Source organism: Mesoplodon densirostris, chromosome 2 (assembly GCF_025265405.1).
Source record: "Mesoplodon densirostris isolate mMesDen1 chromosome 2, mMesDen1 primary haplotype, whole genome shotgun sequence".
Lineage (NCBI taxonomy): Eukaryota > Metazoa > Chordata > Mammalia > Artiodactyla > Ziphiidae > Mesoplodon > Mesoplodon densirostris.
Genome location: NC_082662.1, coordinates 21,100,294 through 21,122,628, shown reverse-complemented (window position 1 = coordinate 21,122,628; position 22,335 = coordinate 21,100,294). Strand labels below are relative to the sequence as shown.

General features: G+C 54.3%; 1 protein-coding gene across 2 annotated transcripts in view; it reads right to left on the bottom strand.

Annotated features, from left to right (window-relative positions):
• The window catches only part of MAN1C1 (mannosidase alpha class 1C member 1), a 135,578-nt gene that overhangs the window by 6,188 nt on the left and 107,055 nt on the right, over positions 1-22,335 (bottom strand). For both annotated transcript variants that reach the window (XM_060089183.1, XM_060089184.1), the window contains 4 exons: positions 20,390-20,484; positions 13,917-14,043; positions 10,803-10,896; positions 5,490-5,605 (listed from right to left, as the gene is read on the bottom strand). In XM_060089183.1, coding sequence (XP_059945166.1) covers positions 5,490-5,605; positions 10,803-10,896; positions 13,917-14,043; positions 20,390-20,484 — 432 coding nt within the window. The remainder of the gene's footprint in view (positions 1-5,489; positions 5,606-10,802; positions 10,897-13,916; positions 14,044-20,389; positions 20,485-22,335) is intronic.

The following is a 22,335-nucleotide window of genomic DNA, read 5'->3' as shown; positions in this document are numbered from 1 at the left end:
TGGAGACGGCAGCAAGTGCAGCTCTGTCGAGCCCTCCATCCCAGACAAAGGAGGCCTGCTGACCTTGGCTGGGGGCGGTCCCTGATGGGGCTGGTGGGAGGTTCTGCCACTCACTCAGCTGAGGCCTGGTGCTTGCTGGGGGGCTTGGACACAAGGCAGCTCCCCAGGGCCAGTCTCTTATACAGACTTTTTAAAAACTTCTACATTCAAAAATTTTTGGAAAAAATACCTTTAAAAATTATTATCAATCTCCATTATATCCTCTGTTAGGGAATCTTAACCTGAAGCCCAGTTGGCCTGTGGATGGGCTGGAAGGGGTCCAGAATGCCCCTAAACTTGTATGTGACACTTTAGGGCATTTTCATGGGAAGAGGGTCAGTAATATTTGATCAGACTCTCAAAAAGGACCACAGAAAATAACAGCTGCCCTCTACAGGCCCTCATCACAGGCTTCCACATTTAATGCTCACAAAAAGCCAGGCACATGGGCTGTAGTGCCCTCTCTAGACACAGGGGTTGAGTGACGTGTCCCAGGTCACCCACCACACCATGATCAGGACAAGGACCCCCAGATGCCCAAGCCCGGCTCCTTCCATTACCCAGTGGCTGTTCCTTTTGGTGGCAAGGGGCTTTCAGAGCCCTCCCCTGGTCCCCCAATAGGTGGTGCTGTTGGGAAAGACTCCCAGGGTGTTGGGGGGTGTAGGTGTCAGGCCATCGTGCCCCTGACTGCCTGCCTTTAGCCCCTTGGGAGCCCTGGAGACTGAGGCGATGGCGGCAGCCACCCACACAGCTGCAAGGCTGGACTCGATGGGTCCTAATCCAGGGCGGAGCCTCTGGGGCCCTGGCCAGGCCTCTGCCTCCACTCTTGCCCTCCTGTCTATTCTCTGGGGTGGGCGGGCGGTGGGGTGCACTCTGTATGTAGTGGACCTGACTGCGTCTTGGGCCTGTTTAATGCTCTCTCATGGTTTCCAAGTGCCCTCAGACGAAAGTCCAGCAGGGCCTCTGAGACTCCCTGATGTACACCCTGAGGTTTAACCTGATGCCACGGACACGGCTCCCGGGTGTAGACTCTGTTTCAAACCCCACCTCCACCAGTTCCGAGCTGTGTGACATTGCGCAGGTTCTATATTCTCTCTGTGCCTCAATTTCCTCATGTATAATATGGGGATGAGAGCATGAACCACTTCACAGGGTTGTGAGGATTCAATGGGCTGCGTCTGCAGAGCTTAGCATATATTTCTTCGCACAGAGAGGCCTCAGTAAGTGCTGGCTATTATGATTCCTCTCCAGCCTGCCCCCCCGCCGTCCCCGCTCCAGTCACGCTGCAGGCCTCATTTCATTCCTGTGCCCCCTTCCCCAGGGAACATTTCCTGAGCGCCTCTCGGTGCCAGCGCTGTGCTCCGTGCAGGGAATACAGCCCTGGAGATGGATCTGGACCTGGACTCAGGGAGCTCACCCATGGGCACAGAGACATCCCAACAAAAGCAAATACACCCGAGAATCCCAATTTGTGATCAACATTCTGAATGAAACAAATTAAGGGGACGAGGCAGAAAAAGGCTCGGGGAGGAGGTCCTACTTTGCGGAGTGAGGCCAGAGAAGGTCTCTGCGCTGGTGACCTCCACGAAGACCTTTTCTTCCTGCCTCAGGTGCTTTGCGGCAACCACTGCTTCTCCCCCAAGCTCCCATTCCAGCTCTACTACCTCTAGCTCTGCGTTTGGGCCCCTCCAGGATGCCTCTTCCTTGGTGAAAATACCCCAGAGTCTAAACCACTGTGGCCCCATTACGCTACTACCCTGTTATCTTTCTATGAGGTGCTATTCCCACGTGTGTGCGCCTATTTGTATACATTTCTGTGGAACGTCTGCCTTTCTGCCAGGACTCTGAGTGCCAGGTGACGGCAGAAGCCACCACTACCATCCTCCAGCCAGTGCCTGGCAGGTGGGAGGTGCTCAAACAACATTCGTCCCTCGATCTGTCTTGTCCTTTGCCCTCTGCTGTAAGGCCCAGGCCGGTGGGCTGCCTGCAGGACCCTCACTGAGCAGCAGATGGGGAAGCTCTGATGAAGCGACTGGCGCGCCAGGGCACCTGCTCCCTGTGGGGAGAAGCACCGAGGCAGCCTGGAGGGCTGCCGCGTCCGGGCCGGGCCCTGGCTCCTGGGCAGAGCTGGGTCCACAGTAGCTGCTCTGCGTCGCTAAGGGTGCTGGTGCGGGAGGGGTGGCAGGGCTAGTCCCGGGCACAGAAACCTGGTTCAGTTATCACTGCCAGCACTGGGGAGAGGACACAGACATCCGGGGAGATCCCAGGAAGCTTCACACTGTAGCTGGAAATCTGTACGTTCAAGACTGTCTCCCACTGGTTATTTCTATTTGGGGTTAACCCCAAGCTAAGTAGTTGTGGTAAAGAGGAAATGATAGGCCAGTCTCTCTTTGAGGATATAATTTAGACAAGCAAATGCAAAGGTAAAAAATAAAAACCCCAAGGCTTTCTAAAACCCTCAGCAAAACACAAGATAGCACAGTCGGGCCACCGACTGGTAAAAAGGCTAAAATCATAGCAAGAGACATAGTAGAGAGCTGAGTTTGAATCCCAGTTCTTCAATTTGAGAGTTGGGTGACTTTGGGCAAGTTACTTCCCTTTGCTGAAGACTCCCTTTCCTCAACTGTAAAATGGGAATGATAATTCCTGGGATGGTTATGAAGCTACTCAAAGATGCTGGCTTAGCGCCTGGCACTGACGGTTCCTTCCTCTGCCTCCTGGAGGGCACCCCATCTGCGCACTTCTGAGAGGGCCTTCAGGCCAGCCAGGCTCCCCTGCAATTCGGCAGCTGGTGAGTAGAGGCAGGAGCCCTGGATCCGGAGTCAGCAAGACCCGTGTTTGTGTCCTGGCTCTGCCATGTTGCTGGGTGACCTTGGGCCTTTCTGAGCCTCAGTTTCATCATCTGCAAGAAGGGGCTAAATAAGGCCAGGCACCCAGCGCACCTGCCTGGAGGAGGCCACAGGGACAGAAGCTCCCTGTTCTTCTTGCTGCCCCTCCTCTGTGACCCCGGGATGTGTCCAGCTGATCTGTCTGAAGCCCTCACACCCACCCTAGCTGGACACTGGTCTAACCCACATACTGGAGCCCCCAGGGCAGCTTTCAAGGCTATTGCCTGGGCCCCAGCCCAGAGGTTCTGCTGTCACCTTGTTGGGGTGCAGCCTGGGCATTGGGGTTTTACAGCTCCCCAGGTGATTTTTAACATGCCAACAAGGCGGACAACCACCAGAACATTCTTCAAAGCCCCAAACTCGCCAGAGGTCCAGCCTTTACCCAGGGTCAGAGACACTTCAGGCTCTTCACTGGGGAGATCAAACGTGGGAGCAAAGCTGAGTTCTAGCCTGTTCAATCGAGTACTTCTACAAAACTCCCCGTTTGCTTAAATAATTTATGGCCATTTCTTCCCTTGAACCCTCAACTACAGTGTTCCCTGAGGGCTGGGAACTGGGCTGCTTGTGAACTTTATGTTTACTCTGCAAGGAAGGCAGAAAGGGCAGAAAGGGCCTCTCCAGGCAGCACACATGGCCATCGCTGAACCTGACCGCTAATCCCTGACAGGAGCTGCAGGCTGCAGCGGAAGCTCAGCTCAGAAGCCTGGAGTGGACGGGGCTGAGCCAGACTGAGCTGGGACTGGAATCCTGGGACCTGCTTCATGACTCAGGTCTTGGTGCCAGGGAGCTGGGCAGGGAAAACTCATCACTGAGCCCACAGTTTAAAGGATCCATGGCTCTGGAGGCTTGTTCCAATGTGCTTCCTTTAAGGACTACCATTCCTGGCCGGATTCATGTGATCAGAGTGTAGCTAGATATCATTCCTCCATCATCCAGTCTGCTGCCCACACCCATCCATCTACCCATATCTACCCACCTATCCACCCACATCCACCTACCCATCCATCCTTCCACCCACCCACCCATCCATCCAATCATCCATCTGTTCACCCACCCACTCATCTTTCCTTCCCTTCTCCCTCCCTCCCTCCCTCCCTCCCTCCCTCCCTTCCTTCCTGCCTTCCCCTCATCCATTTATTTGTTCACAAAATAGTGACTGTATGCCTCCCAGGTACCAAGCACTGTTTTGGGAGTGAAGTATACAGTGAATGAGTAGACAAGATCCTTGCTCTAGACAGCTCAGGAAGATAGACAATAAACAAGTAAACAAATACACACATGTGATCATTTTAGATGCTGATAAAGGTGAAGATGACTAATAATAATAAGCCTCAGGTATGTGAGAGAAAGAGAAGCTGGGGAAGGCTAATTCAGGGGCATCTGAGTTGACCAATAAGCAGGACCCAGCCACCTGGATGATATTCCAGGTAGAAGGAACAGCAGGTACAAAAGCCCTGAGGTGGGAACGAGTCTGGTGTATCTGAGGAAGGTTGGGAACGAGAGCTCAGAGGGCAAAGGGGAGAGAGCTCAGAGTGACCGGCAGTCCCAGATCAGGGACTGTGGGCAAAGGTGAGGAGTCTGGTTTATTCCGAGCACTAAGGGAGTCCTGAGCGGAGGGACATGCGTTTACAGCTATTCTGGCTGCTGCGGAAGAACTGACTTAGAGTGGGGAGGGGTGGAGCAAGGAATCCAGTTAGCTTAGACCACGGTGGCAGCAGAATAGATCCAGCCTGCTCAACGTACTTGATGAGGAAACTGAGGCCCGGAGCCTGCCCAGTGCCTTTTCTTTAGTTGGGCTCAAAGGTATCTGTCGATGGGGCTGCTGGGATTCCTTAACCCCCTTCCCAAGAGCCCAGGCTAACCGACTCCCCCTCTGTCCTACAGTCTCCGCCTCTTTGGAGGGATCCATCTGAGCTTAGCAACCCTGTTCATTCCATGCCCTGTGGACAGACCGGCAGAGCTGAGGGACAGTGGGAAGAACCTGGAGGCTGGCTTTGGAGACCTGGCTCTAGCTCCAGCTCTGCCAGTTCTGCGCTGTGTGGCTTTGAGCAAGTGCCTTCCCCTCTCTGGGCCTTGGTTTCCATCCACATAAAGAGAAGGAAGAGAAGTGGATGCTCCACTGAGGGAGGCCCCTCCCAGCCGGGATGTGCTAAGTATGTCACCTCTGGTTCCACAGGAAGATGGCCGAGGGTCTTGCTTTGGCAGCCTCACTTGGGGGCTCCTAGTCTGGCTGTGTTCTGGGCTCTGACACATCAACAGAAACACAGACACTGTGGTTTCTGAATCAGACTGCCTGCTGCTTCCTGTGAGACCTCGGACAAATGACTTCACCTCCTTGAGCTTGGGTTTTGCATTTGTGAAATGAGGATGCTCACATGGCCCTAATTTCAAGGTGTTTGAGAAGTGTCAAGCAACAGGCTGGGGAGGGGACTGTCTTGTCCTCCCTCTGGCCAGTTCACTGTAGGGGTGGGGTGGGGAGCAAGCCCTCCGGCTCTCAGGGACCCGCGTGGGAACTGGTGGCGAGTGACTGACCACCCATGAAGAATCAGGCGCCTGTCTTACCTCCAAGGCTTCGTAGTACATATCTTTAGCCTCCATATCTGTCTTGGCCGACATCAGCCAGGATTTGATCAAATATTCGTAAAAACTGTCCCCGAGTCCTCCAACCGAGACATGGTCTGTGAGGGGAGAGAGGACAGGAACATTATCTCCACCTGCCGAGGCCACCGCGACTCGGTGGGGAGAGAGCATTTAATCCGCGGCCTCGGAGCCCCCAACAGAATGGGGGCTGGGAGGAAGGCATGGCCTGCGACCGGGGGAACCAGGGCCAGCTTGAGCACCATCGTCCCTCATGGAAATGCAGGGGCTCCTTCGGCTGCTATAAATCATGTCATCGTGTTGCTTTTGCAGGCGGAGGACGGGGCAGGGCCTCTGGTTATTAACCGTAAATGAGTTGCATTTCTTGAAAAAGATCATCTGGTGGCAGGGAGTTCAGAGATTTTTATTACCTGGTGACAAACATGGTAATTAATGCTGGGCAGGCTCATAAAAGTCCACGGAAAGGAGCAATGAGAGGCTTAATTTAGTTGGTCAGAGCACAAAGCTGTTCTGGGAAAGCCAAGTTTAAATTTAGCAAATTGGGATAAATGGGGTTCAAAGGAGCAGAGGGAAGGAAAACCGGGTTTGAGGACCCCTCCGTCCGCCCTGGTGGAGCAGGAACTCCAGGTGCGGCTGAGCGGGCGGGGGTCTGCACCCAGGGCTACCCCAGGAGAGGGATGGCTGACAGAGGAGCACTTAATTACAGAAGCAAGACACGGCAATGCTTCACTCACAATTAACAACAGGGAAACATAAAGGCGTTTAATAGATAAAACAAGGAGGAAACTGCGGTTCCCTGTTAAGCAGCAAGACAGTGAAGAAGGGAAGGGGGTGGATGAAGGTGGGGTAGGGGGGAATGGGAAGAGGGTTTTCAGCTCCTCTGGAGAAAGAGGGGTTAGAAAAAGAGAGGGGAGGGGAAGTGGGTGGAGGGAGAGAGAAAGAAATAGAGAATACAGCAACAGCCACCCTTTATCGAGAGTCTACCGTGGGCCGGGAGCTTTACTGTATCATTTATAACAATCTTCCCAAGAACCCTGTAAGGTAAGCACTACGAACCCCATTTCCCAGATGGGAAAACTGAGAGTGAGCCTAAATAGCTTGGCCAAAGCCGCCGAGCTGGAAGAGCTCTCACTTTCTGCAGATTTACACAGTCAACCAGAGAATGAAAACAAAGACGCAGAGAGAAAGAAAGGGCAAGTGGGAAGAGGGAGGGTCAGATAAAAAATCGGAGGGTCAGACAGCTGGGAGCCAGGAAAGGGGGCTGACAGGAGGCTCCCACAGTAAACAGGGGCCCCGTCCAGCCCCCTCCGTAAACAAACCCTGGCCCAGCAAGGTTTCAGGAAAGGAAGGAGCACTTGTGAAAATGCGAACAGACCAGGTAAAGCCTGAGGCTTCGGGAGGCGTTGGGGGTGGGGGCGGCCAGCGTGAGCTGGACTTTGTTACCTGAAAAGACGGAACCAGCACAGCGTCCCCCTTGCCCCTGTTCCCAGGGGGAGGACACAGCTGGGCAAGCCCAGAGGGAGGGCGGGGCTGTGCCAGGCCCGGCATGTGGATGGCGTGTCCACGGCCGGGGCGCGAGGTCTGCGCAAGGCAGGGGTGGGGAGGCCGGAAGTCAGACCAGGTCAGCCTGTACAGAAGGGGCCCCCGCTCACGGCAGTCAGCTGGGGGCACGGGCACCTCCACGCTCGTCTCCTGGGCTTACCTCCTCTCACGGTTCTTCTGCCACCCCAAACACTGCTAGCCCCCTGCCCACTCTGTGTCACTTGTGATGATCCCTCTGCCAGGAATACCCTTCCCCACCTCATGCGGCTGACACCCCTTCACTGCTTCACCTCAGCTCAGAAGGGCTTTCCTCCGTGTCCCCATAACACTGAGGTCCCCGCAGGGTGATGTGAGGAGTGAGGGGAATAAGGCACCTGCACCCTCTGGCCCGGCGCCCTCCTGCGGGAAGTGCTTGGTGTAGCCGTCCCACCGTCGCTAGGTGCGAGCCTTGCCCTCGGCTGCTCCCAGCGCTGTGTCATCGGTACCTGTCTGTGGGTCTACCTGCCCCGCTAGGCTGTGGGCTGTGTGGGGAGGAGCCCTGTATGACTCGCATCTATGCCCAATACCTGTGTGGCACACTGCAGGTGCCCAGTAAGTCCTGAATGAGAGAAAGGCAGGCATGTGGGGGCTGTGCTCAGAAGAGCCTTGAACGTCAAAGCCAAAGAGGCTGGACTTCACCATGTGATTGCAGAGTGTGTGGGGGGGACAAGGTCAAGGGTTTCACCTGGCAGGTGTGCGCGGGAGAGGGGAGCCAGGTCAGCAGGAGTTCCACAGGTGTTTGAGATAGGACACCCTCTTGGGGACATGTGTATAGTCTCCCGGGGCCTCAGCTGCAGTGCACAGGTGGGGGATGTCTTCCCCGCACCGAGGGGCACGTGGGGAGAAGTGCAGGAGTGGGAATTAGAGACGTGGCTCCACCATTAGCTCAGGGCAAGCCAGACGCCCCTGGGCCTGTCTCCTGATCTGTAAAATGTAGAAGGGAGAGTTGGTGTGCGTGAGCAGAGGTGGGCTCTGCTGCTTCCTGATCGTGTCAGCAACGCTCCCATCACACTTGGCAGCAGGAGGCAGCCACCCTATACGCCTAGGAATCGCTGGCGGGAAAGTGGTATGAAGCTGGGGGAGGTGGCCGGGCTGGAGCTGGCGGGCAGCTCACACTCCCACAGCCACGGGAGAGAACCTGGACTTGCCACTTCCCTCCCACTGAGGAAACTGTGGGATTCAGGCAGTGGACAAGGAAGACAAGCCACCCCAGGGGCCAAGCCAAAGGGCTGGCAGCTCTTCGAGCTCTCAGCGGCTCTGCTAGGACTGGTCTCTTCTGTGCTTGGTGCCAGCAGGAGCCTGCTGGACCTATCCTGGCTGTGAAGTCCTAGCGGCAGGAGGGTCTCAGCCTCCCCTGCTACCCTGAAGCTCATCTTCAGGCAGGAGTGGGGAGCAGGCAAGAGCAGAGGTCTGGGACTGGGATGCAGCCCTAATTAGCCCTTTGTCTCTTTAAGCTGCAATTTCTCTGGTTGCAATGGGTTACGCAGAGGATTCAAGGAGAGAAAATAATGTGAACTTAGCTTATGCAAGTTGGGAATGTTATCATTTGCTGGAAAATTACACAATCATCAAAAAACAAGAAGAAAAACCTAAAAAGACAAAGACGGACCAAAACACCCAAGAAAACCACAGAAAACCTGGGATGACCCCAGGTGCCAAAGCCAGGGGAGGAGGAAAGCAGGAACCCCATGATCAGGGCTTTCTTTATAACCTTCCCTCTGAAATTTGGCAGGCCTTGGATTCATGTTTTATTAATATGAGACAATTTTCCATATGTGACTGACTCTGCCCAGCCTTGCGACCCCAGGGGCAGCCTGAAAAGAAAATTATGCTTCTCAGCGGGGCAGGGGAAGAGGGGGGCGGCTCCCCTGTAATTTGCCAAGGTAGCTGTTCAGGCTGGGAAGCCACGCCCCTCTCCTTTTTATGGGTTTTGCTGCATTGTCCTGGAGCAGCTAAGGCGGGCAGCTGCTTAGTTTCTCTCTTTACACAGTCAGGCCTTGCAATTAAAGGCAGTAACGGTTATTGAACTGTCTCTTCCCATGGTCATAATCTGTAATTCAAACCTTCATTTTCTCCCGGCACTTTTGAACTTGGCAGTGTGTTTTGGTTAAAAATACTTTGCATTTCTATAAGTGGTTTTTGCAGGAGGCTCCTTGGGAGTGAGGTCATCCCCAAGGAAAATTCCTGGGTCGAATTTTCTGGGTCTCCTGGATGTGGATCATGGAGGCTCTGGGATGGAAGGACAGGCCTCTGCAGTTTCCTCACAGTATCCCTGCCGGCTGGCCAGCTGGCCCTCCAGGCCCTGCTTGCATACTTTTGGTGATGGGCGCTTATGACCATTTGGGACAACCCATGTCATCTTTGGAAGATGAACTGAAGTCTGTTTCCTGCAGCTTCTGACCATTGCTCCCATGCCCCTCCACGGTGCACAAAGAACACATCTCCAGCTCTTCTCCCATTTTGCAGGAGAGGAAACCAAAGCTCAAAGGGATGAAGTGAATTCCCCGCAGGCATGCAGTAATTAGACTCAGGTCTACTTTGTCGCTGAGCCCTTGCTAATGCCATAACAATTGGGGCTGGAGGCAGGGAAAGGGAGAGGGGTCCTTGTTTGGGTAGAGGCAGTAGAGGTAGGGGCTCTGGGCAAGTCGTGGGAAGCCCCTAGAGGCAGGGCCCATGGAACCTGTTGCCCCCAATTTGTGCTGACTGTGATCACACGACCAGGGCCTTGGACAGAAGGGCAAGGCAGAGAGGTGCTTCTCGATAGGGGTGCAAGCCCGGGAGCTGGAAGACTTTAACACTCCCCTGCCTGAGAGACCTTCAAATCCCATTGTTTCAGTGGGTGGAGCTGGGGGCTGTGAATGAGGCTCCACAGGTGACCCACAACTGTCTGGCTGAAAAAAAAAAACCTCTGAACATAAACAGCAGGAAATCCTAGGGCCAATTCTAACAGGTGTAAGATACCAGTGATGAGCTCATGATTTTTATATTGCTGTACAGTTAGGATCTGCTTACACAATTTTTTTTTTTTTTTTTTTTTTTTCTGTATGCGGGCCTCTCACTGCTGTGGCCTCTCCTGTTGCGGAGTACAGGCTCCAGACGCACAGGCCCAGCGGCCATGGCTCACGGGCCCAGCCGCTCCGTGGCATGTGGGATCCTCCCGGACCGGGGCACGAACCTGCATCCCCTGCATCAGCAGGCGGACTCTCAACCACTGCGCCACCAGGGAAGCCCTGCTTACACATTTTTTAAGAAATTAAACTTGGAGGTAGGGAACCAGATGAAAGGGGCTGGGAGAGGATGCATGGCCTTTCTTAGAGCCGCTTTTGGAGTAAACTTCTAACGGGAGCACCCCTGCAAGTTTGGGGGAGGATGAAGGAGGCTTCGGTGGGCACTGTAAGAGATGGAGGCTGGAGACAGCTAGCATGCGGGGGATGCACAGGGCAGGGCCTCATTAGCCAGCAGCCATCACATCCGTCACAATGGCAATGGCAACAGAAATGAACACTCCCCACGATGCCCCGAGGGTGGAGGAGGGTGGCAGGAGGGTGGTATCCAGGAGCTCCGAGCCAATGCCTTGCTGGTACGTGGCTCCAATAAGTGCATCGCTCCTCACTCGGCCGGGTGCCTCGGCCCAGCCAGGCGGGGAAGCTGGGCAGGAATCCGCTGGAGGAGGGGCAGCGGCGCCCCTGTACTCACGTTGCATCCAGTTCCCGCTCACCGGGCTGAGGAAGTTGGGGTAGAGGCCGAATGGCTTGTCAATATCCCTAAGGACCTTTCGGATGTTCCTGACCTGCCAAGAGATGGACACCGGGCACGTCTTCATTTTCTCCAAGAAGCCAGCCGAGTCCCAGCCCACTGAGCACTGAGGCAGCTGGTTCGGGTCCAGAGAGGAAACCATTCCGACGAGGCAGGAAGGCAGAGCTGCGTAACTAGCAGCCGGCTCCAACCCGGAGGTGTGAGTCGGTCCTGCCCCTGTGTTCCAGAGCGGGGTGCGGCCACAGTGGGGCCTGGCCCTCCCCCTCTGCGCTGACTGCTCTGCCCGGGGCCCTGCCAGTTTTCCCTCCCCCACCTCCCCCCTTCCTCATTGCGTGTGGATTTTGGGGACGGGTCTTTTTAGGAGGGCGTTCGTATAAGTGACAGTAGCTCATTTGTAAGTGCTCGACAGGACTGTCTGTTTAACAGGTCAGAAACGGTTATATTGGCAATTTCACACGGTTCAGCTTGGTAACATGTTATGTTATCAGATACTGTGGGAACCGTTCCAGAGGGGAGGCCTGCGCCCCTCAACATCCCTGTGCCCTAATAGGCATCTCGGGGTTTTAGTAACAACAGCTACAACGCTACAACGCTGTCAACGTTTCTCAGTTGCTGTGAGCCAGACCCATTAGATACATTACCTCCAACCCTCATAACAACCTATACGGTATTATTATCTCAGTCTAACAGACGAGAAAACCGGATCTCAGAGAGAGCGTCAGTCACTTGCCCATGGTCATGGGATTTGTAAGTGGCAGAGCCAGGACGTGAGTCAGGCCTCTCTGACCACAGGGAGCAGCCCCGGCTCCAACATGGATCAGGGCAGGGACCACGCAGCAAACGAGTAGCAGAGGCCACACCCGCTGGATCAGGAGGCTGGATCTGCAACCATTTGGGCTACAAAGGGCACCATGCGGGATTCAGGAAGGCTTGATCCATCAGGGTCTGCTGTCTGGCGGTACATGAAATCCTCCCAGTACAGACTCTGCAGGACAGAAGGGCCCTCGGGGATGGAGCTGTAGCATGCTCGCAGATTTATCTACCAGGTAAGGAGCAGGGAAAGCAGCCTTTTTAGCTGTCAGACCTTTCTTTCCGGGGGAAGGCACTTTGCTTTGCCACATCAGATCTCATATCCATTTATGTTAACGGAGCCCATTATGGGGGACAGGAATGTGCTTGTACCTGAGTTATTCTCGACTGTCCTGGTGGTGAGCAGTGAAACGGGCTAAATTAGCTCCCCCGGAGGGTGCGGGCGCTTCTAGAATTTGGGCCAATTTGTTGACTGCCAATAATCGCCTCTGTGGGAGGCATGACTGGCGGATGAAAGTAGCTGGAGAATGTAAATGTAAAGAGACACAGAGAGACAATGAGGTGGATGGACACTTGAGAAAAATCTGGAAGCCTGCTGAATTGATCTGGTCTTGAAGAGCATGGGTTTCAGAGCCAGAAAGTCCTGGGTTTGAGTCTCAGCTTTATCACTTACCAGCTGGATGACCCAGGACAAGTGATTTAACCTCTCTGAGTCTCAGTTTCCTCCTCTGTAGAATGGGGATGACAGAAGACACACCTCATAGGGTTGGTGGGAAAACCAGAGCTACTATACGGTACCCAGCACATCGTAGGTGCTCAGGCAGTGGTATCTCCAGACTAGCAGGAACTAGAACAAGCTGCTCATCTCACTCTGCTCTGAGCCGGCCGTGGTGTTCCTAGAGGGGTCTGGCTCAAGAGCAGTGGAAATAGGGAGGCTGGAGGCAGGGAGGGCCTGGAGGCAGGAAAAAAGACCGGAGGAGAAGACCCATCGGAAGTGGGATTGAATTTATTCCAGGAGCTCTTGAGGTGGGGTATCCCAGGGAGGCAGAGTCCCCTCAATATAAGGAAAAGCTTCTGAAGGGAGGTCTGACAACATGAGGGGCTGTTTGAGGCTGGTAGTGAGCCCCAGTGCAGAGGAAGCAATCAAGGGGTTGAAAGCTCTTCTTTGAGCTTCTCAAGAAAGCTCGGGTGGATTCCCACACTGAGCAAGCAGTGGTCCTAAACCTGGCATCAAAAAGCACATGGGTGCTTATTTAAAATGCAGACTCCTGGGCCTGGGGTGACACTCAGAAATCTGCTTCTTCACCAGCATGCTAGATGGTGCTTTGGGGCTGGTTGGCTGACAAAAGACTGAGAGCCACTGGGTAGAGATGTGACTCTGTGACCTCCCAGCTCCCTTGGCATTCCAAGAGACTAACATTTGGGGGGAAGAGAGGGCTTTGGGAGTGGGGGTCTCCTTCTTCCTGGAGGGCAGGGCTTCATCTCCCTATAGGGGCATGACTCAGGAAGGGACAAGCACCATCTGAGGGTGGTGTATGTCCACTTCTCTTCCTTGGGTTGAGGGTTAGACCTACGGAGACACTTCCAGACAGTAGGACTGCCAAGGGCTGTGACATTGAGGAACTGCTCCTTCTGGAGGGCTTCACAGCGGGGCAGGGATGGGCAGGTGTCAGGATGGACGAAGGCCTGGGTGCTAGCACTCTGAACCCCCTGTGGCCTTCGCCAGCCTGGTAACGATGAGAAGGAACAGACGTGAGCCTCTGCTGTGGAGTGAAATTGCTTTGCCAGCCTGCTGACAGCATGAGCTAGATGGGCATCTGGAAGGGGAAAGGCAGGCAGATCTCACACAAAGAAGTTAAATGTCTCTGGAAAGGAGACTTTTGTGCCGGGTGGCCAATTCCTGCCAACGCAAACTGGTGCCTGGATTTCCGTTGTTGCACTTTCTCCAGATTTCACACATGTGTGGTTGCCAGCGAGCGCACATGTACCAGGGAAAACCTTCTCGCTGGCAGCTATGTCTCTGCCGTGCCCTCTGTAGAATGCTGCTGACTCCCTGCACTCACCTTCCCTGGCGCCTGGCATCGGTTACGATTAGGCAACTATCTGCTATGCTGGCAGTGGGCTGGAGGCCGTCGGGCACCCCACACACCCTCCAGCTGGCCCGTGGTCCATTTCCCTGTCACGGGCCGAGTGCCCACCCTTCGCTCTCCATGTGGAGAAGAGGGAGCAGGGGAGAAGACTTGCCTTTTCTGCGAAGACCTGGTTGCCAGAGAGCTGGGTGAGGTGTAAGAACTCCAAGTGCAGGGATCCAAACTCCGCCAGGATGCTGCTGCTCCCTGCCACGGCCCAGCCCCAGCTCCTGTTGGAGCCGCTGAAAGACAGAAGTGGCTTCGGTCACCCTCTGCCAGCAGGGCTGGCTCCTCTGTCCGTTGGGGAGCACCTACTATGTGCCAGGCACTGGACTAGGAGCTTCGCCATGCAATCCCAGTTAACCCTCCCTGGGGGTCGGTGCTATTCATAGCCCCATTTAGCTGATGAGGACACCGAGGTTGGTAAGAAACTTGCCGAAGATCACCCAGGCCTGTCTGACAGGTAATATGCTTTGTTTCTATGGTCAAGCAGCTTCTGCAAGACCTGTAGGCTCCAGAAGAATATTAGCAGAGCTGCCTTGGTGGCCAAGACCTGGCACACACATGATGTCAAATTTACAGGTGATACCAATAATGCCGTCAGGGGCCACAAAGACCCCCCCCACACACACACAGAACACTCTATTTCTATCCACTTGTCAATGACTCATAATCATTGTTGCTGTTTGTGGAGGGTAAACGGTGCATGGCTGGGGTCCGAAGGGGGCAGATGAAGAGAGCAGGGATCCCATCTGGCCCCCTCCCTCCCCTCTCAGCCAGTGCTGCTCATGGACACACAATGGCCCCCGCCTGGAACTTCGTGGAACCCACACCTGAAGGCTGGGTGGCCCTGCTAAGACCACACACCTGGGGCTGCTGGACCCTGGGAAGTCCGAGGTTAGGGATGAAAGCAGCAGGGGATCTCGGAGCAAAGGTCTCCTCACTCGCTGAGCATGTATATGTCTCACGGACACCTTAGATGGATCACAAGCATGACCCTGCGACCCCGCCGGAGAAGGCTGTCAACTAACCGCTTCCTCCCTTTCCTTGAAGGTACTGGGTGCTTTCAAGGAGGAAGAGTGCAGGGGCAGGGCCTCGAGTAATCCTCCCATCTGCCCCTTTCACAGATGAGGAAAACAAGGCACAGGACAGTGAAATCACTGCCCGAGATCACACAGTAAATGGAACAGTGGGAACCCAAGGCTGCTCTGACGCCAGAGCTTGTCCCAGTCACTGTGCAGCTGCTGGCCTGTCGTCTCATTACATGATAAGAGGCCAGGACGCTGCCTTTCCAGGAGCTGTCACTTAAAATCTCCCTGGGACCTGCAGCCAGGAGGCACAGGTTCAAGTCTGTTAGCAGCGAGGTCTTGGGCAAACCATTTCTTCCCGTGTACCTTAGTTTCTGCATCCGTCAGACTGAGTAAGGATAATGCGTCCCCATCTCTGCTCCTAGGGCTTTGCGGGGATTGAGAGAGAAGAGGAAGATGCAGAATGGGGGTGGCCTTGGGTAAGCTGCTTCCTCTCCCTGATCTGAGTCCTCATGTGTATCGTGATGCTCTTTCCTGTGGGACATTTAGGACAACCAGGGAGACAAGGGTCAACCTCCTTCTGCAGGGAGGTTGCGGGGGACAGTGGGTGGGCACAGAGCGGGGTGGAGTGAGTGCCCCCTCTCTGCAGGGCCTCCAAGGTGCGGTCAGTGTGTGGCAGGCTGGGGGGCTGGCTCTGCCGGGGCCTCTGGAAGCCCCTCTGCTTCCTTGCTGTGGTAGCTCTGGCTCCCTGGGAACTGCCTCTGTCATCCCCCTGTCTCCCAGGGACAGGACCTAGGAAGGCAGGCGTGGGTCTGGGAGGGCACAGTTTGCCAGCTGAGGGGCACCGCTTTATCTGGGGTGGGCTGGGGCTCCCCTAAGGCTGCTCTTCTCCTCTCTGATGTGGTTTCAGGAAAGTCAGGAAACTCTTCCAGCTTCCAGAAACAGATGGAATTGAGTTTTAGGATCTTCTGGAGCAGGTGATCTCAGTAAACATCCCTGCTTCCTTGGGTATGTTCCTGACTTGGGGGCAGGTGGGGAGGGATGGGTTGCACAGAGAGGGGAAACTTGGCTCCTAGATGGTAAATAAAACAGCTTCCAGATGCAGGCACTGGGGGCAGGCGTTTGCATCATGACCTCATTTAAAGCCCACAAGGCAAAGCATCATTAAACCCTGAGGAAATAGGCTCAGAAAGGGAAGTGAGTTGCCTTCAGAAGCTCAGAGCTGGTAGGTGGTGGAGGCAGGATTCAAACCTCAGAGGGCACTTCCCTAAGGGGTCCCCCAGACGGCCCCATATCCACCTCGAGGGAAGGGGAAGCTGACCCTTCTCTGTCCCTCTTCTCCCCACGCCAAGAGACCTCTCTCTCCAGCCTGTGATCTCAGTGGGAGCTGCAGGTACCCACAGAGGGCTTCCTGAATAATGGATGCTTCCCGCCCTCGCAGAGAAATTCAAGGTAACCCCCACCCAGCCACCAACCGCACCCCCCCCCCCAGCCACCAGCCATCTTTTGCTCTCATTTTCCCCCACAGGAGCCTCTCCCTCCTCTCCCCTCCCTCTCAATGCTCACCCTCCCAAGTGGGCCTCCTGTGGTTGAGCCGCCCTGGGCAGAGGCGGGCGGTAGGCCAGGTACCTTCTTCTCTCCTGCCTGGCTTCAAATGCTGGCTCCCCCAGTTCCCAGCTTAGGAGACCTCAGGCGGGTCAGTGAAGGGTCAGTGAATTCTCTAGACCCCAGTCTCCTCATCTGTTTAATGACAGTACCCACACCTCATAGAGCCATTGTGAGGTATAAATTATGCACGAGATGACTGTCATTGTTAACGTTATGTAATTACGCAATCTAAATTATGTGTTGTTTGTTAGAGTTAAGTTCCTAATATGTGCCAGGCAGCAGTGGTATCTTATTTTACCTTCACATCCAACTTCAGACGTAGATACCAAGATTCTTATTTCATAGGTTAGGATACTCAGACTCAGAGAGGGGAAGACACTTTTCCAAGGTCACACAGTAAGTGACAGTGCTGGTAGAGCTGATCTCAAATCCAAATCCTAGGTACTTTGTGCCCCAAATGCATCTGTTCTGGGCAGCATCCAGAGACCAGGAGGTCTTCTGATCAGCCTCATGAGGCAATGGGCTGATGGAAGCTCTGCCCTCTGCTCCCATCTTTGCCTTTTAAGTCTCCAAGTGGACTCTCCCCTGGTGGGAGGGGCTGCTCCACAATGCCCCTCCCCAGCCTGGTGGAAGCTTCTACATGTGTGTGCCTGTGTGTGCACACATGTGTATGGTGAAATCGTTAACTCTGGAGCCAGACAGACCACGATTCTAATTCTGACTTTGCTTTGCTGCTGTGTCACCTGGGTAAGTTACCTCACCTCTCTGAGTCTGTTTCTTCACTGTTAAAATGGGGTCCAAGTGGTTGTTGTGTGCTGAAAAGAGAGAACCCACGTCATTGTGCCTGGGACACGGTGAACATTCAAAAACATGCACAATTATTACGATGTGTATGTAAGTGTGTAGCAGAAACGTGCACATGTAAACGCATCTTTGTGTGTGAATCTGTGCACATATATAGAGGTGGGAGAGTGCGTGTGACAAAGGTGAGCTTGCATATCTGAGTCCTCATGATTTGGGTGAGTGGCAGTTGGGTGCATAGGTGTGTGTGAGGCTGGGTGTGTGAGAGAGCCAGTGAGACTGATCAGCTGCAGAGGCCCTTGGACTGGCCACCTCCCCTCTCCCAGAGTTCAGTGGTCCTGCAGGTCACAGGTCATGGTTGCCCCTGCCTCTGCCTCCCAGGCCTGCCACCAGGGAGGGGGAGTGGTCACACTCACTTGGAGACCACCTCCCTTCAGGGTCCTCCTCACCGGGCAGTTTGGGGACAGGGCCTAGTTATTGCCCCTCCTACTAGGGCCCAGGTCCGAGCTGCTCACAGCCAGCCCTGCTCTGAGCAGGGGCAGCAGTGTGGACCCAGCTCCCACCAGCAGGCCCTCTCCAAAGGGAACACTCAGCGCCACGCGGGCTGTATACATCCCTGACGTTTTCTCTGGTGGAATGGGGAGGCATTTTTAGCAATAGACTCTCTTACCCAGAAAATGAGAGGGAGGTGTTGCCAGGAAATATGCATACACATACATATGTATACAGCACTGGCAGCATGCAAACAGCCTAAAAATAAATGCGCTTTCTTAATCAGAAATGTCAGGATCTGCGGGGGATCTACAGGACACGGGTAAGGCAGGCAACCAGGGCTGCAGCTTGTGGGGCTTGCTTGGAATCAGGGGGTGCCACGCATGGAGGAGGGAGGGGTGCCTGAGCTAAGGTTTTATCCCAGACCCCAGGCAGTGAGGCCTGAGAAGCTGGACCCGGGACAGGGATCCAGAAAGAGGGGGTGTTTGTGTCTTGGCTCCAAGACGTCTGGCTGTGTTTCTCCAAGATCAGTGTTGGTGGGAAAGGAATCTGAGCAGGGATCAAAGTGTCAGGGTCTGAGGAATCAACCCTGGCACCGAGATGGGGGTTGGATGGGCCCTGAGGGCCCCTCCCTGGCCTGCAGTGAGATTTAAGTGACATCACACCCCAGGAATCCTTTCTGACCACGGAGATGAAGATGAAGAAGGTGAAGATGCTGAGCAGGCCGAGTCCTCCCTTCTTTGCAAGGCCCTAGAGGGTGTGACCTCCCCAGGAAGAAAGGGGGCCTTGGGCACTCCACCCGAGCCCAGGGCCCCTGCCTCCCCTCCCCTGTTGGACTGAGATCCCTGAGATAAGAAATCGCTTCAGGAGATGGAACAGAAAGTCCAGTGTGATGGACATATTACAGCCCTCCCCCCAGGCTCAGGTTGTAGGATGGTCTCAAGAATGGCCCCAGAGGGCTCCCTGGGTGCCTGGGGACCGGCACGTGCCTTCTACCAGGTCTCCAGGTCTGCTCCATGCATCGCGAGGGTGGCAGGGTTCCTGCCTGAGGGAGGGCCAGGTGGGTGCTGGGAGCAGAGCTTTTGATCTCTAACAAAATGGGTTAAAACTTGGCCCCACTGCCTGTGAGCTAGAAGACCTTGGGCAATGGGCACCATATAATACCCACCCTAAAGGCCTGCTGTGAGGAGTGTGTTCTGAGGCGTTGAGCGAAACCCTTAGCATAATGCCAGGCGCAGAGGGATCGCTCAGTAAATGGTAAGGTCAGCAGTCATCAGAGGCGGTCTCTCATGCTGCACACACGGCCTCACGTGAACATTTGTTGAAGGAATGAACAAAGAAAGACGGGGACATGGGTCCTGCCCTCAGGAAGCTCCGGGGCCGGTGGGGGAACATGAAGACTGAGTGTGACAAGGGCCACAGGAGGCAGAAAAAGTGCCTGGAGGCCAGGAGAGGCAAGGACACCTTTGGCTTCTGGAGAAGGTGGCATCTGAGCTGAGCTCTGATAGCTAGGGAAATGGTGACAAATGGCAGCCCAGGGGAGGAAGAGGGCGAGGGGAGGCAAGACAGTGGGGTGCACCGGGGTCTCCAGGAGCAAGATTCATGCTCCTCAGTGGATCCTAAAGCTGGCTGGCCACTATTCCCCTGACTTTGAGCCCGTCCTTTCCTCTCTGGGTCTCAGTGCCACATCTGGCTCCCACCCTCACAGAGGGAAGCAGCGGGGCAGGTAAGTCCCTGGGGGCTTTGGAGTGGGACGGAGCTGTGGCCCTGGCCCCACCTGCTCTAGCTGTGTCACCCCGGGTCCCTTCTGCTCTGGCTCTGTGACTTGGTGAATGTCCAGAAAGACTCTAGTTCACACGCCGAATTACGCAACCTATCAGGAGGGGAAACGATGCAAGTGGCCAATAAAAACCAATGTTTTAAAACAGTCGGTAGAAAGAAACATACCAGCGGTTTCTTGATTAGTAGAGGCACAGGTGATTTTCTGGGTCTTATCCAACACTTCTGGTATAATCCACATTTTTTTTGCAATGAGGATTTATTTTTATAGGGAGGAATCATAATAAATATTATTGAAAATGGAGTTGGAAGTCCTGGGCTCATGTCCTGGATGGTCCGTTACTGGCTTATGTGACCTCGGCCAGGGTCTTTCCTCCTCGGAGTCTGAGCCTCCATGGGCCTGATGCTCCCAGAAGCCCCTCTGGGTTCTGACAGCCCCTCTGGGCTCCTGAGACCCAGCCCTGATGGGGGTTGAGGGGTCAGCAAACCAGGGTCCCTCTGCCCAGGGTCCTGACTCCCCAGCAGCTTTGGGTTCCTGCTCGTGGTGGGAGGTGTGATGTGCCTCCCAGCCCGGGATCCCAGCTGGGAAGGGAGGGCAGTTGGGGCACAGCAGCGGGGCTGTGAGTCATGGCAGTGTTACGAGATGATCACAGAGGAACGGCGGCCCCATCTCCATGCCAGAAAGATCAGGTCTTGCGTGGCCTAAACCCGAGAACCAGGTTTAGTGACCAAAGCCAGCTCAGGAGAGCCCCTGGCTGAGGCTAGGTGTCACTGTGCCACTGACCCCCATGATTCCTGTGGCGGCATCATCCCACCCTGTGTCTCAATTTCCACGCAGATGCAGCCGAAGCCACAAGTGGGAAACCAGACGGCATCCTACCTTTTGAAGTTCACCACGCCTTTTGGGATTCCCGTGGGGGTATCGAAGGCCGGCAGGAGTTTCTCTCCCAGCTTGATGGCCTTTATTCGGAACACCTGCAAGGAAGGGTCAAAGGGCACTTTGAATCTTGGCGGATAAACCTGCCAAGGCTGCTGGGCCCAGAGTGGGAGGTGCATTAGGCTCTGGGGTCAGACAGGCCTGGACGTGAACCTGAGTCCATGAATTCCTGGCTCAATTTCCTCCCTTGTTTATAAATCCAGGGCAATATTGCCTTCCTCAGAGGGTTGCTGGAGGAATGAAAATTAGATAATAGTTGTAAAGCCCTTACTGCAGGGTCAGGACTAGGATGAAGGCTCAGTGATTATGCTGTGCTGGGAAGACGGAGCGGTCAGGGCAGCGGGTCACCAATGGTCAGTGCCTGCCTGCACGGCGGGACCAGTGCACCCCAAGCTGAGTGCGTGAGAAACACATTCGGATAGAGTGTAACGAGCACGGAATGGGGAGCTTCCGGCCTTGCTTCCCAACCTGGCTTCCGTTTGCTTCTCAGCAAACCTCTGCCTTCCCACCTGTAAACCCAGGGGAAGGGCCTTTCCCCTCTGACATTCTGATTCTGCCCATTGTTCCTATTTTACAGCGGCAAAGGTGAATGGCTAAACCGGTGATGTGATGGTCGGGGAGCCACAGGGAGGTCCCAGGTGTCAGGGCCCTTGCACAAGGCTCTCAGCCCCTCAAACTGTTCTTCTGGGTAATTCAAAAGCACCTGTGACCTTCTGGCTCCTAGGAATTTATTCTAAGGGAATAAATCATCAAGGATGTTGCAAAGACTTAACTTTATGGCTATTTATTCCAGTGTTGTTTAGAATAGTATAGAAAAACTGGAAATACTCTAAATATCAAGCCACAGGGAAGTGGTGAAGTTATGGCTTATCACTTCCCTGGTGGTGCAGTGGTTAAGAATCTGCCTGCCAATGCAGGGGACATGGGTTAGAGCCCTGATCCGGGAGGATCCCACAGGCTGCGGAGCAACTAAGCCCGTGTGCCACAACTACTGAATCCCTTGCACCTAGAGCCCATGCTCCGCCACAGGAGAGGCCACCACAATGAGAGGCCCGCAGAGAAAGCCCACGCACAGCAACGAAGACACAACGCAGCCAAAAATAAATAAACAAACTTAAAAAAAAACAAAAAAAAAAAACAAAAAAAAACATACATTAGGGCTTCCCTGTTGGCGCAGTGATTGAGAGTCCGCCTGCTGATGCAGGGGACACTGGTTCGTGCCCCGGTCCGGGAAGATCCCACGTGCCGCGGAGCGGCTGGGCCTGTGAGCCATGGCTGCTGAGCCTGCGGGTCCGGAGCCTGTGCTCCGCAACGGGAGAGGCCACAACAGTGAGAGGCCCGTGTAACGCAAAAAATAAATAAATAAATAAAAATTAAAAAATTATGGCTTATCCGTGCAATGGAATACCATGCAGCCACTGAAGTGATGTTGGAGAAGTTTATTCCATAGCAAAAAACGGTTTATAATCTATTAAGAGAAAATATTTCACAATGGTGCAATTCAACTTTTGTAAAAATTATATACAAGTGGATGCCTGAGGAAAGGTTGGGAATACACTGAACTATTAACCATGGTCTTCTCAGAGGACTAGGCTCATGGAAGATTTTTATTTCCTTCTTTTGGCTTAACTCTATTTTCTGTGCTATTTTTACAATAAAAGCAAACCCACAATAACCTTATTTATTTTTGAAAAGCTGAGAAGCAAGTCCCTAAGCAACCACTCCTGGTGGGACAACAAGCGTTTCCTTTCACTTCTGGGGCTCCAGGGAGACTCAGTGTGCTGACCGCCCGTGTGTTGTTGCAAAATGAAGTCTTCTTGAGGTCTCTCCTTCTAACATGTGCAATTTAAAGGCTCTGAGGCAGCTGTCTGGGGACTGCAGTGTAGAGG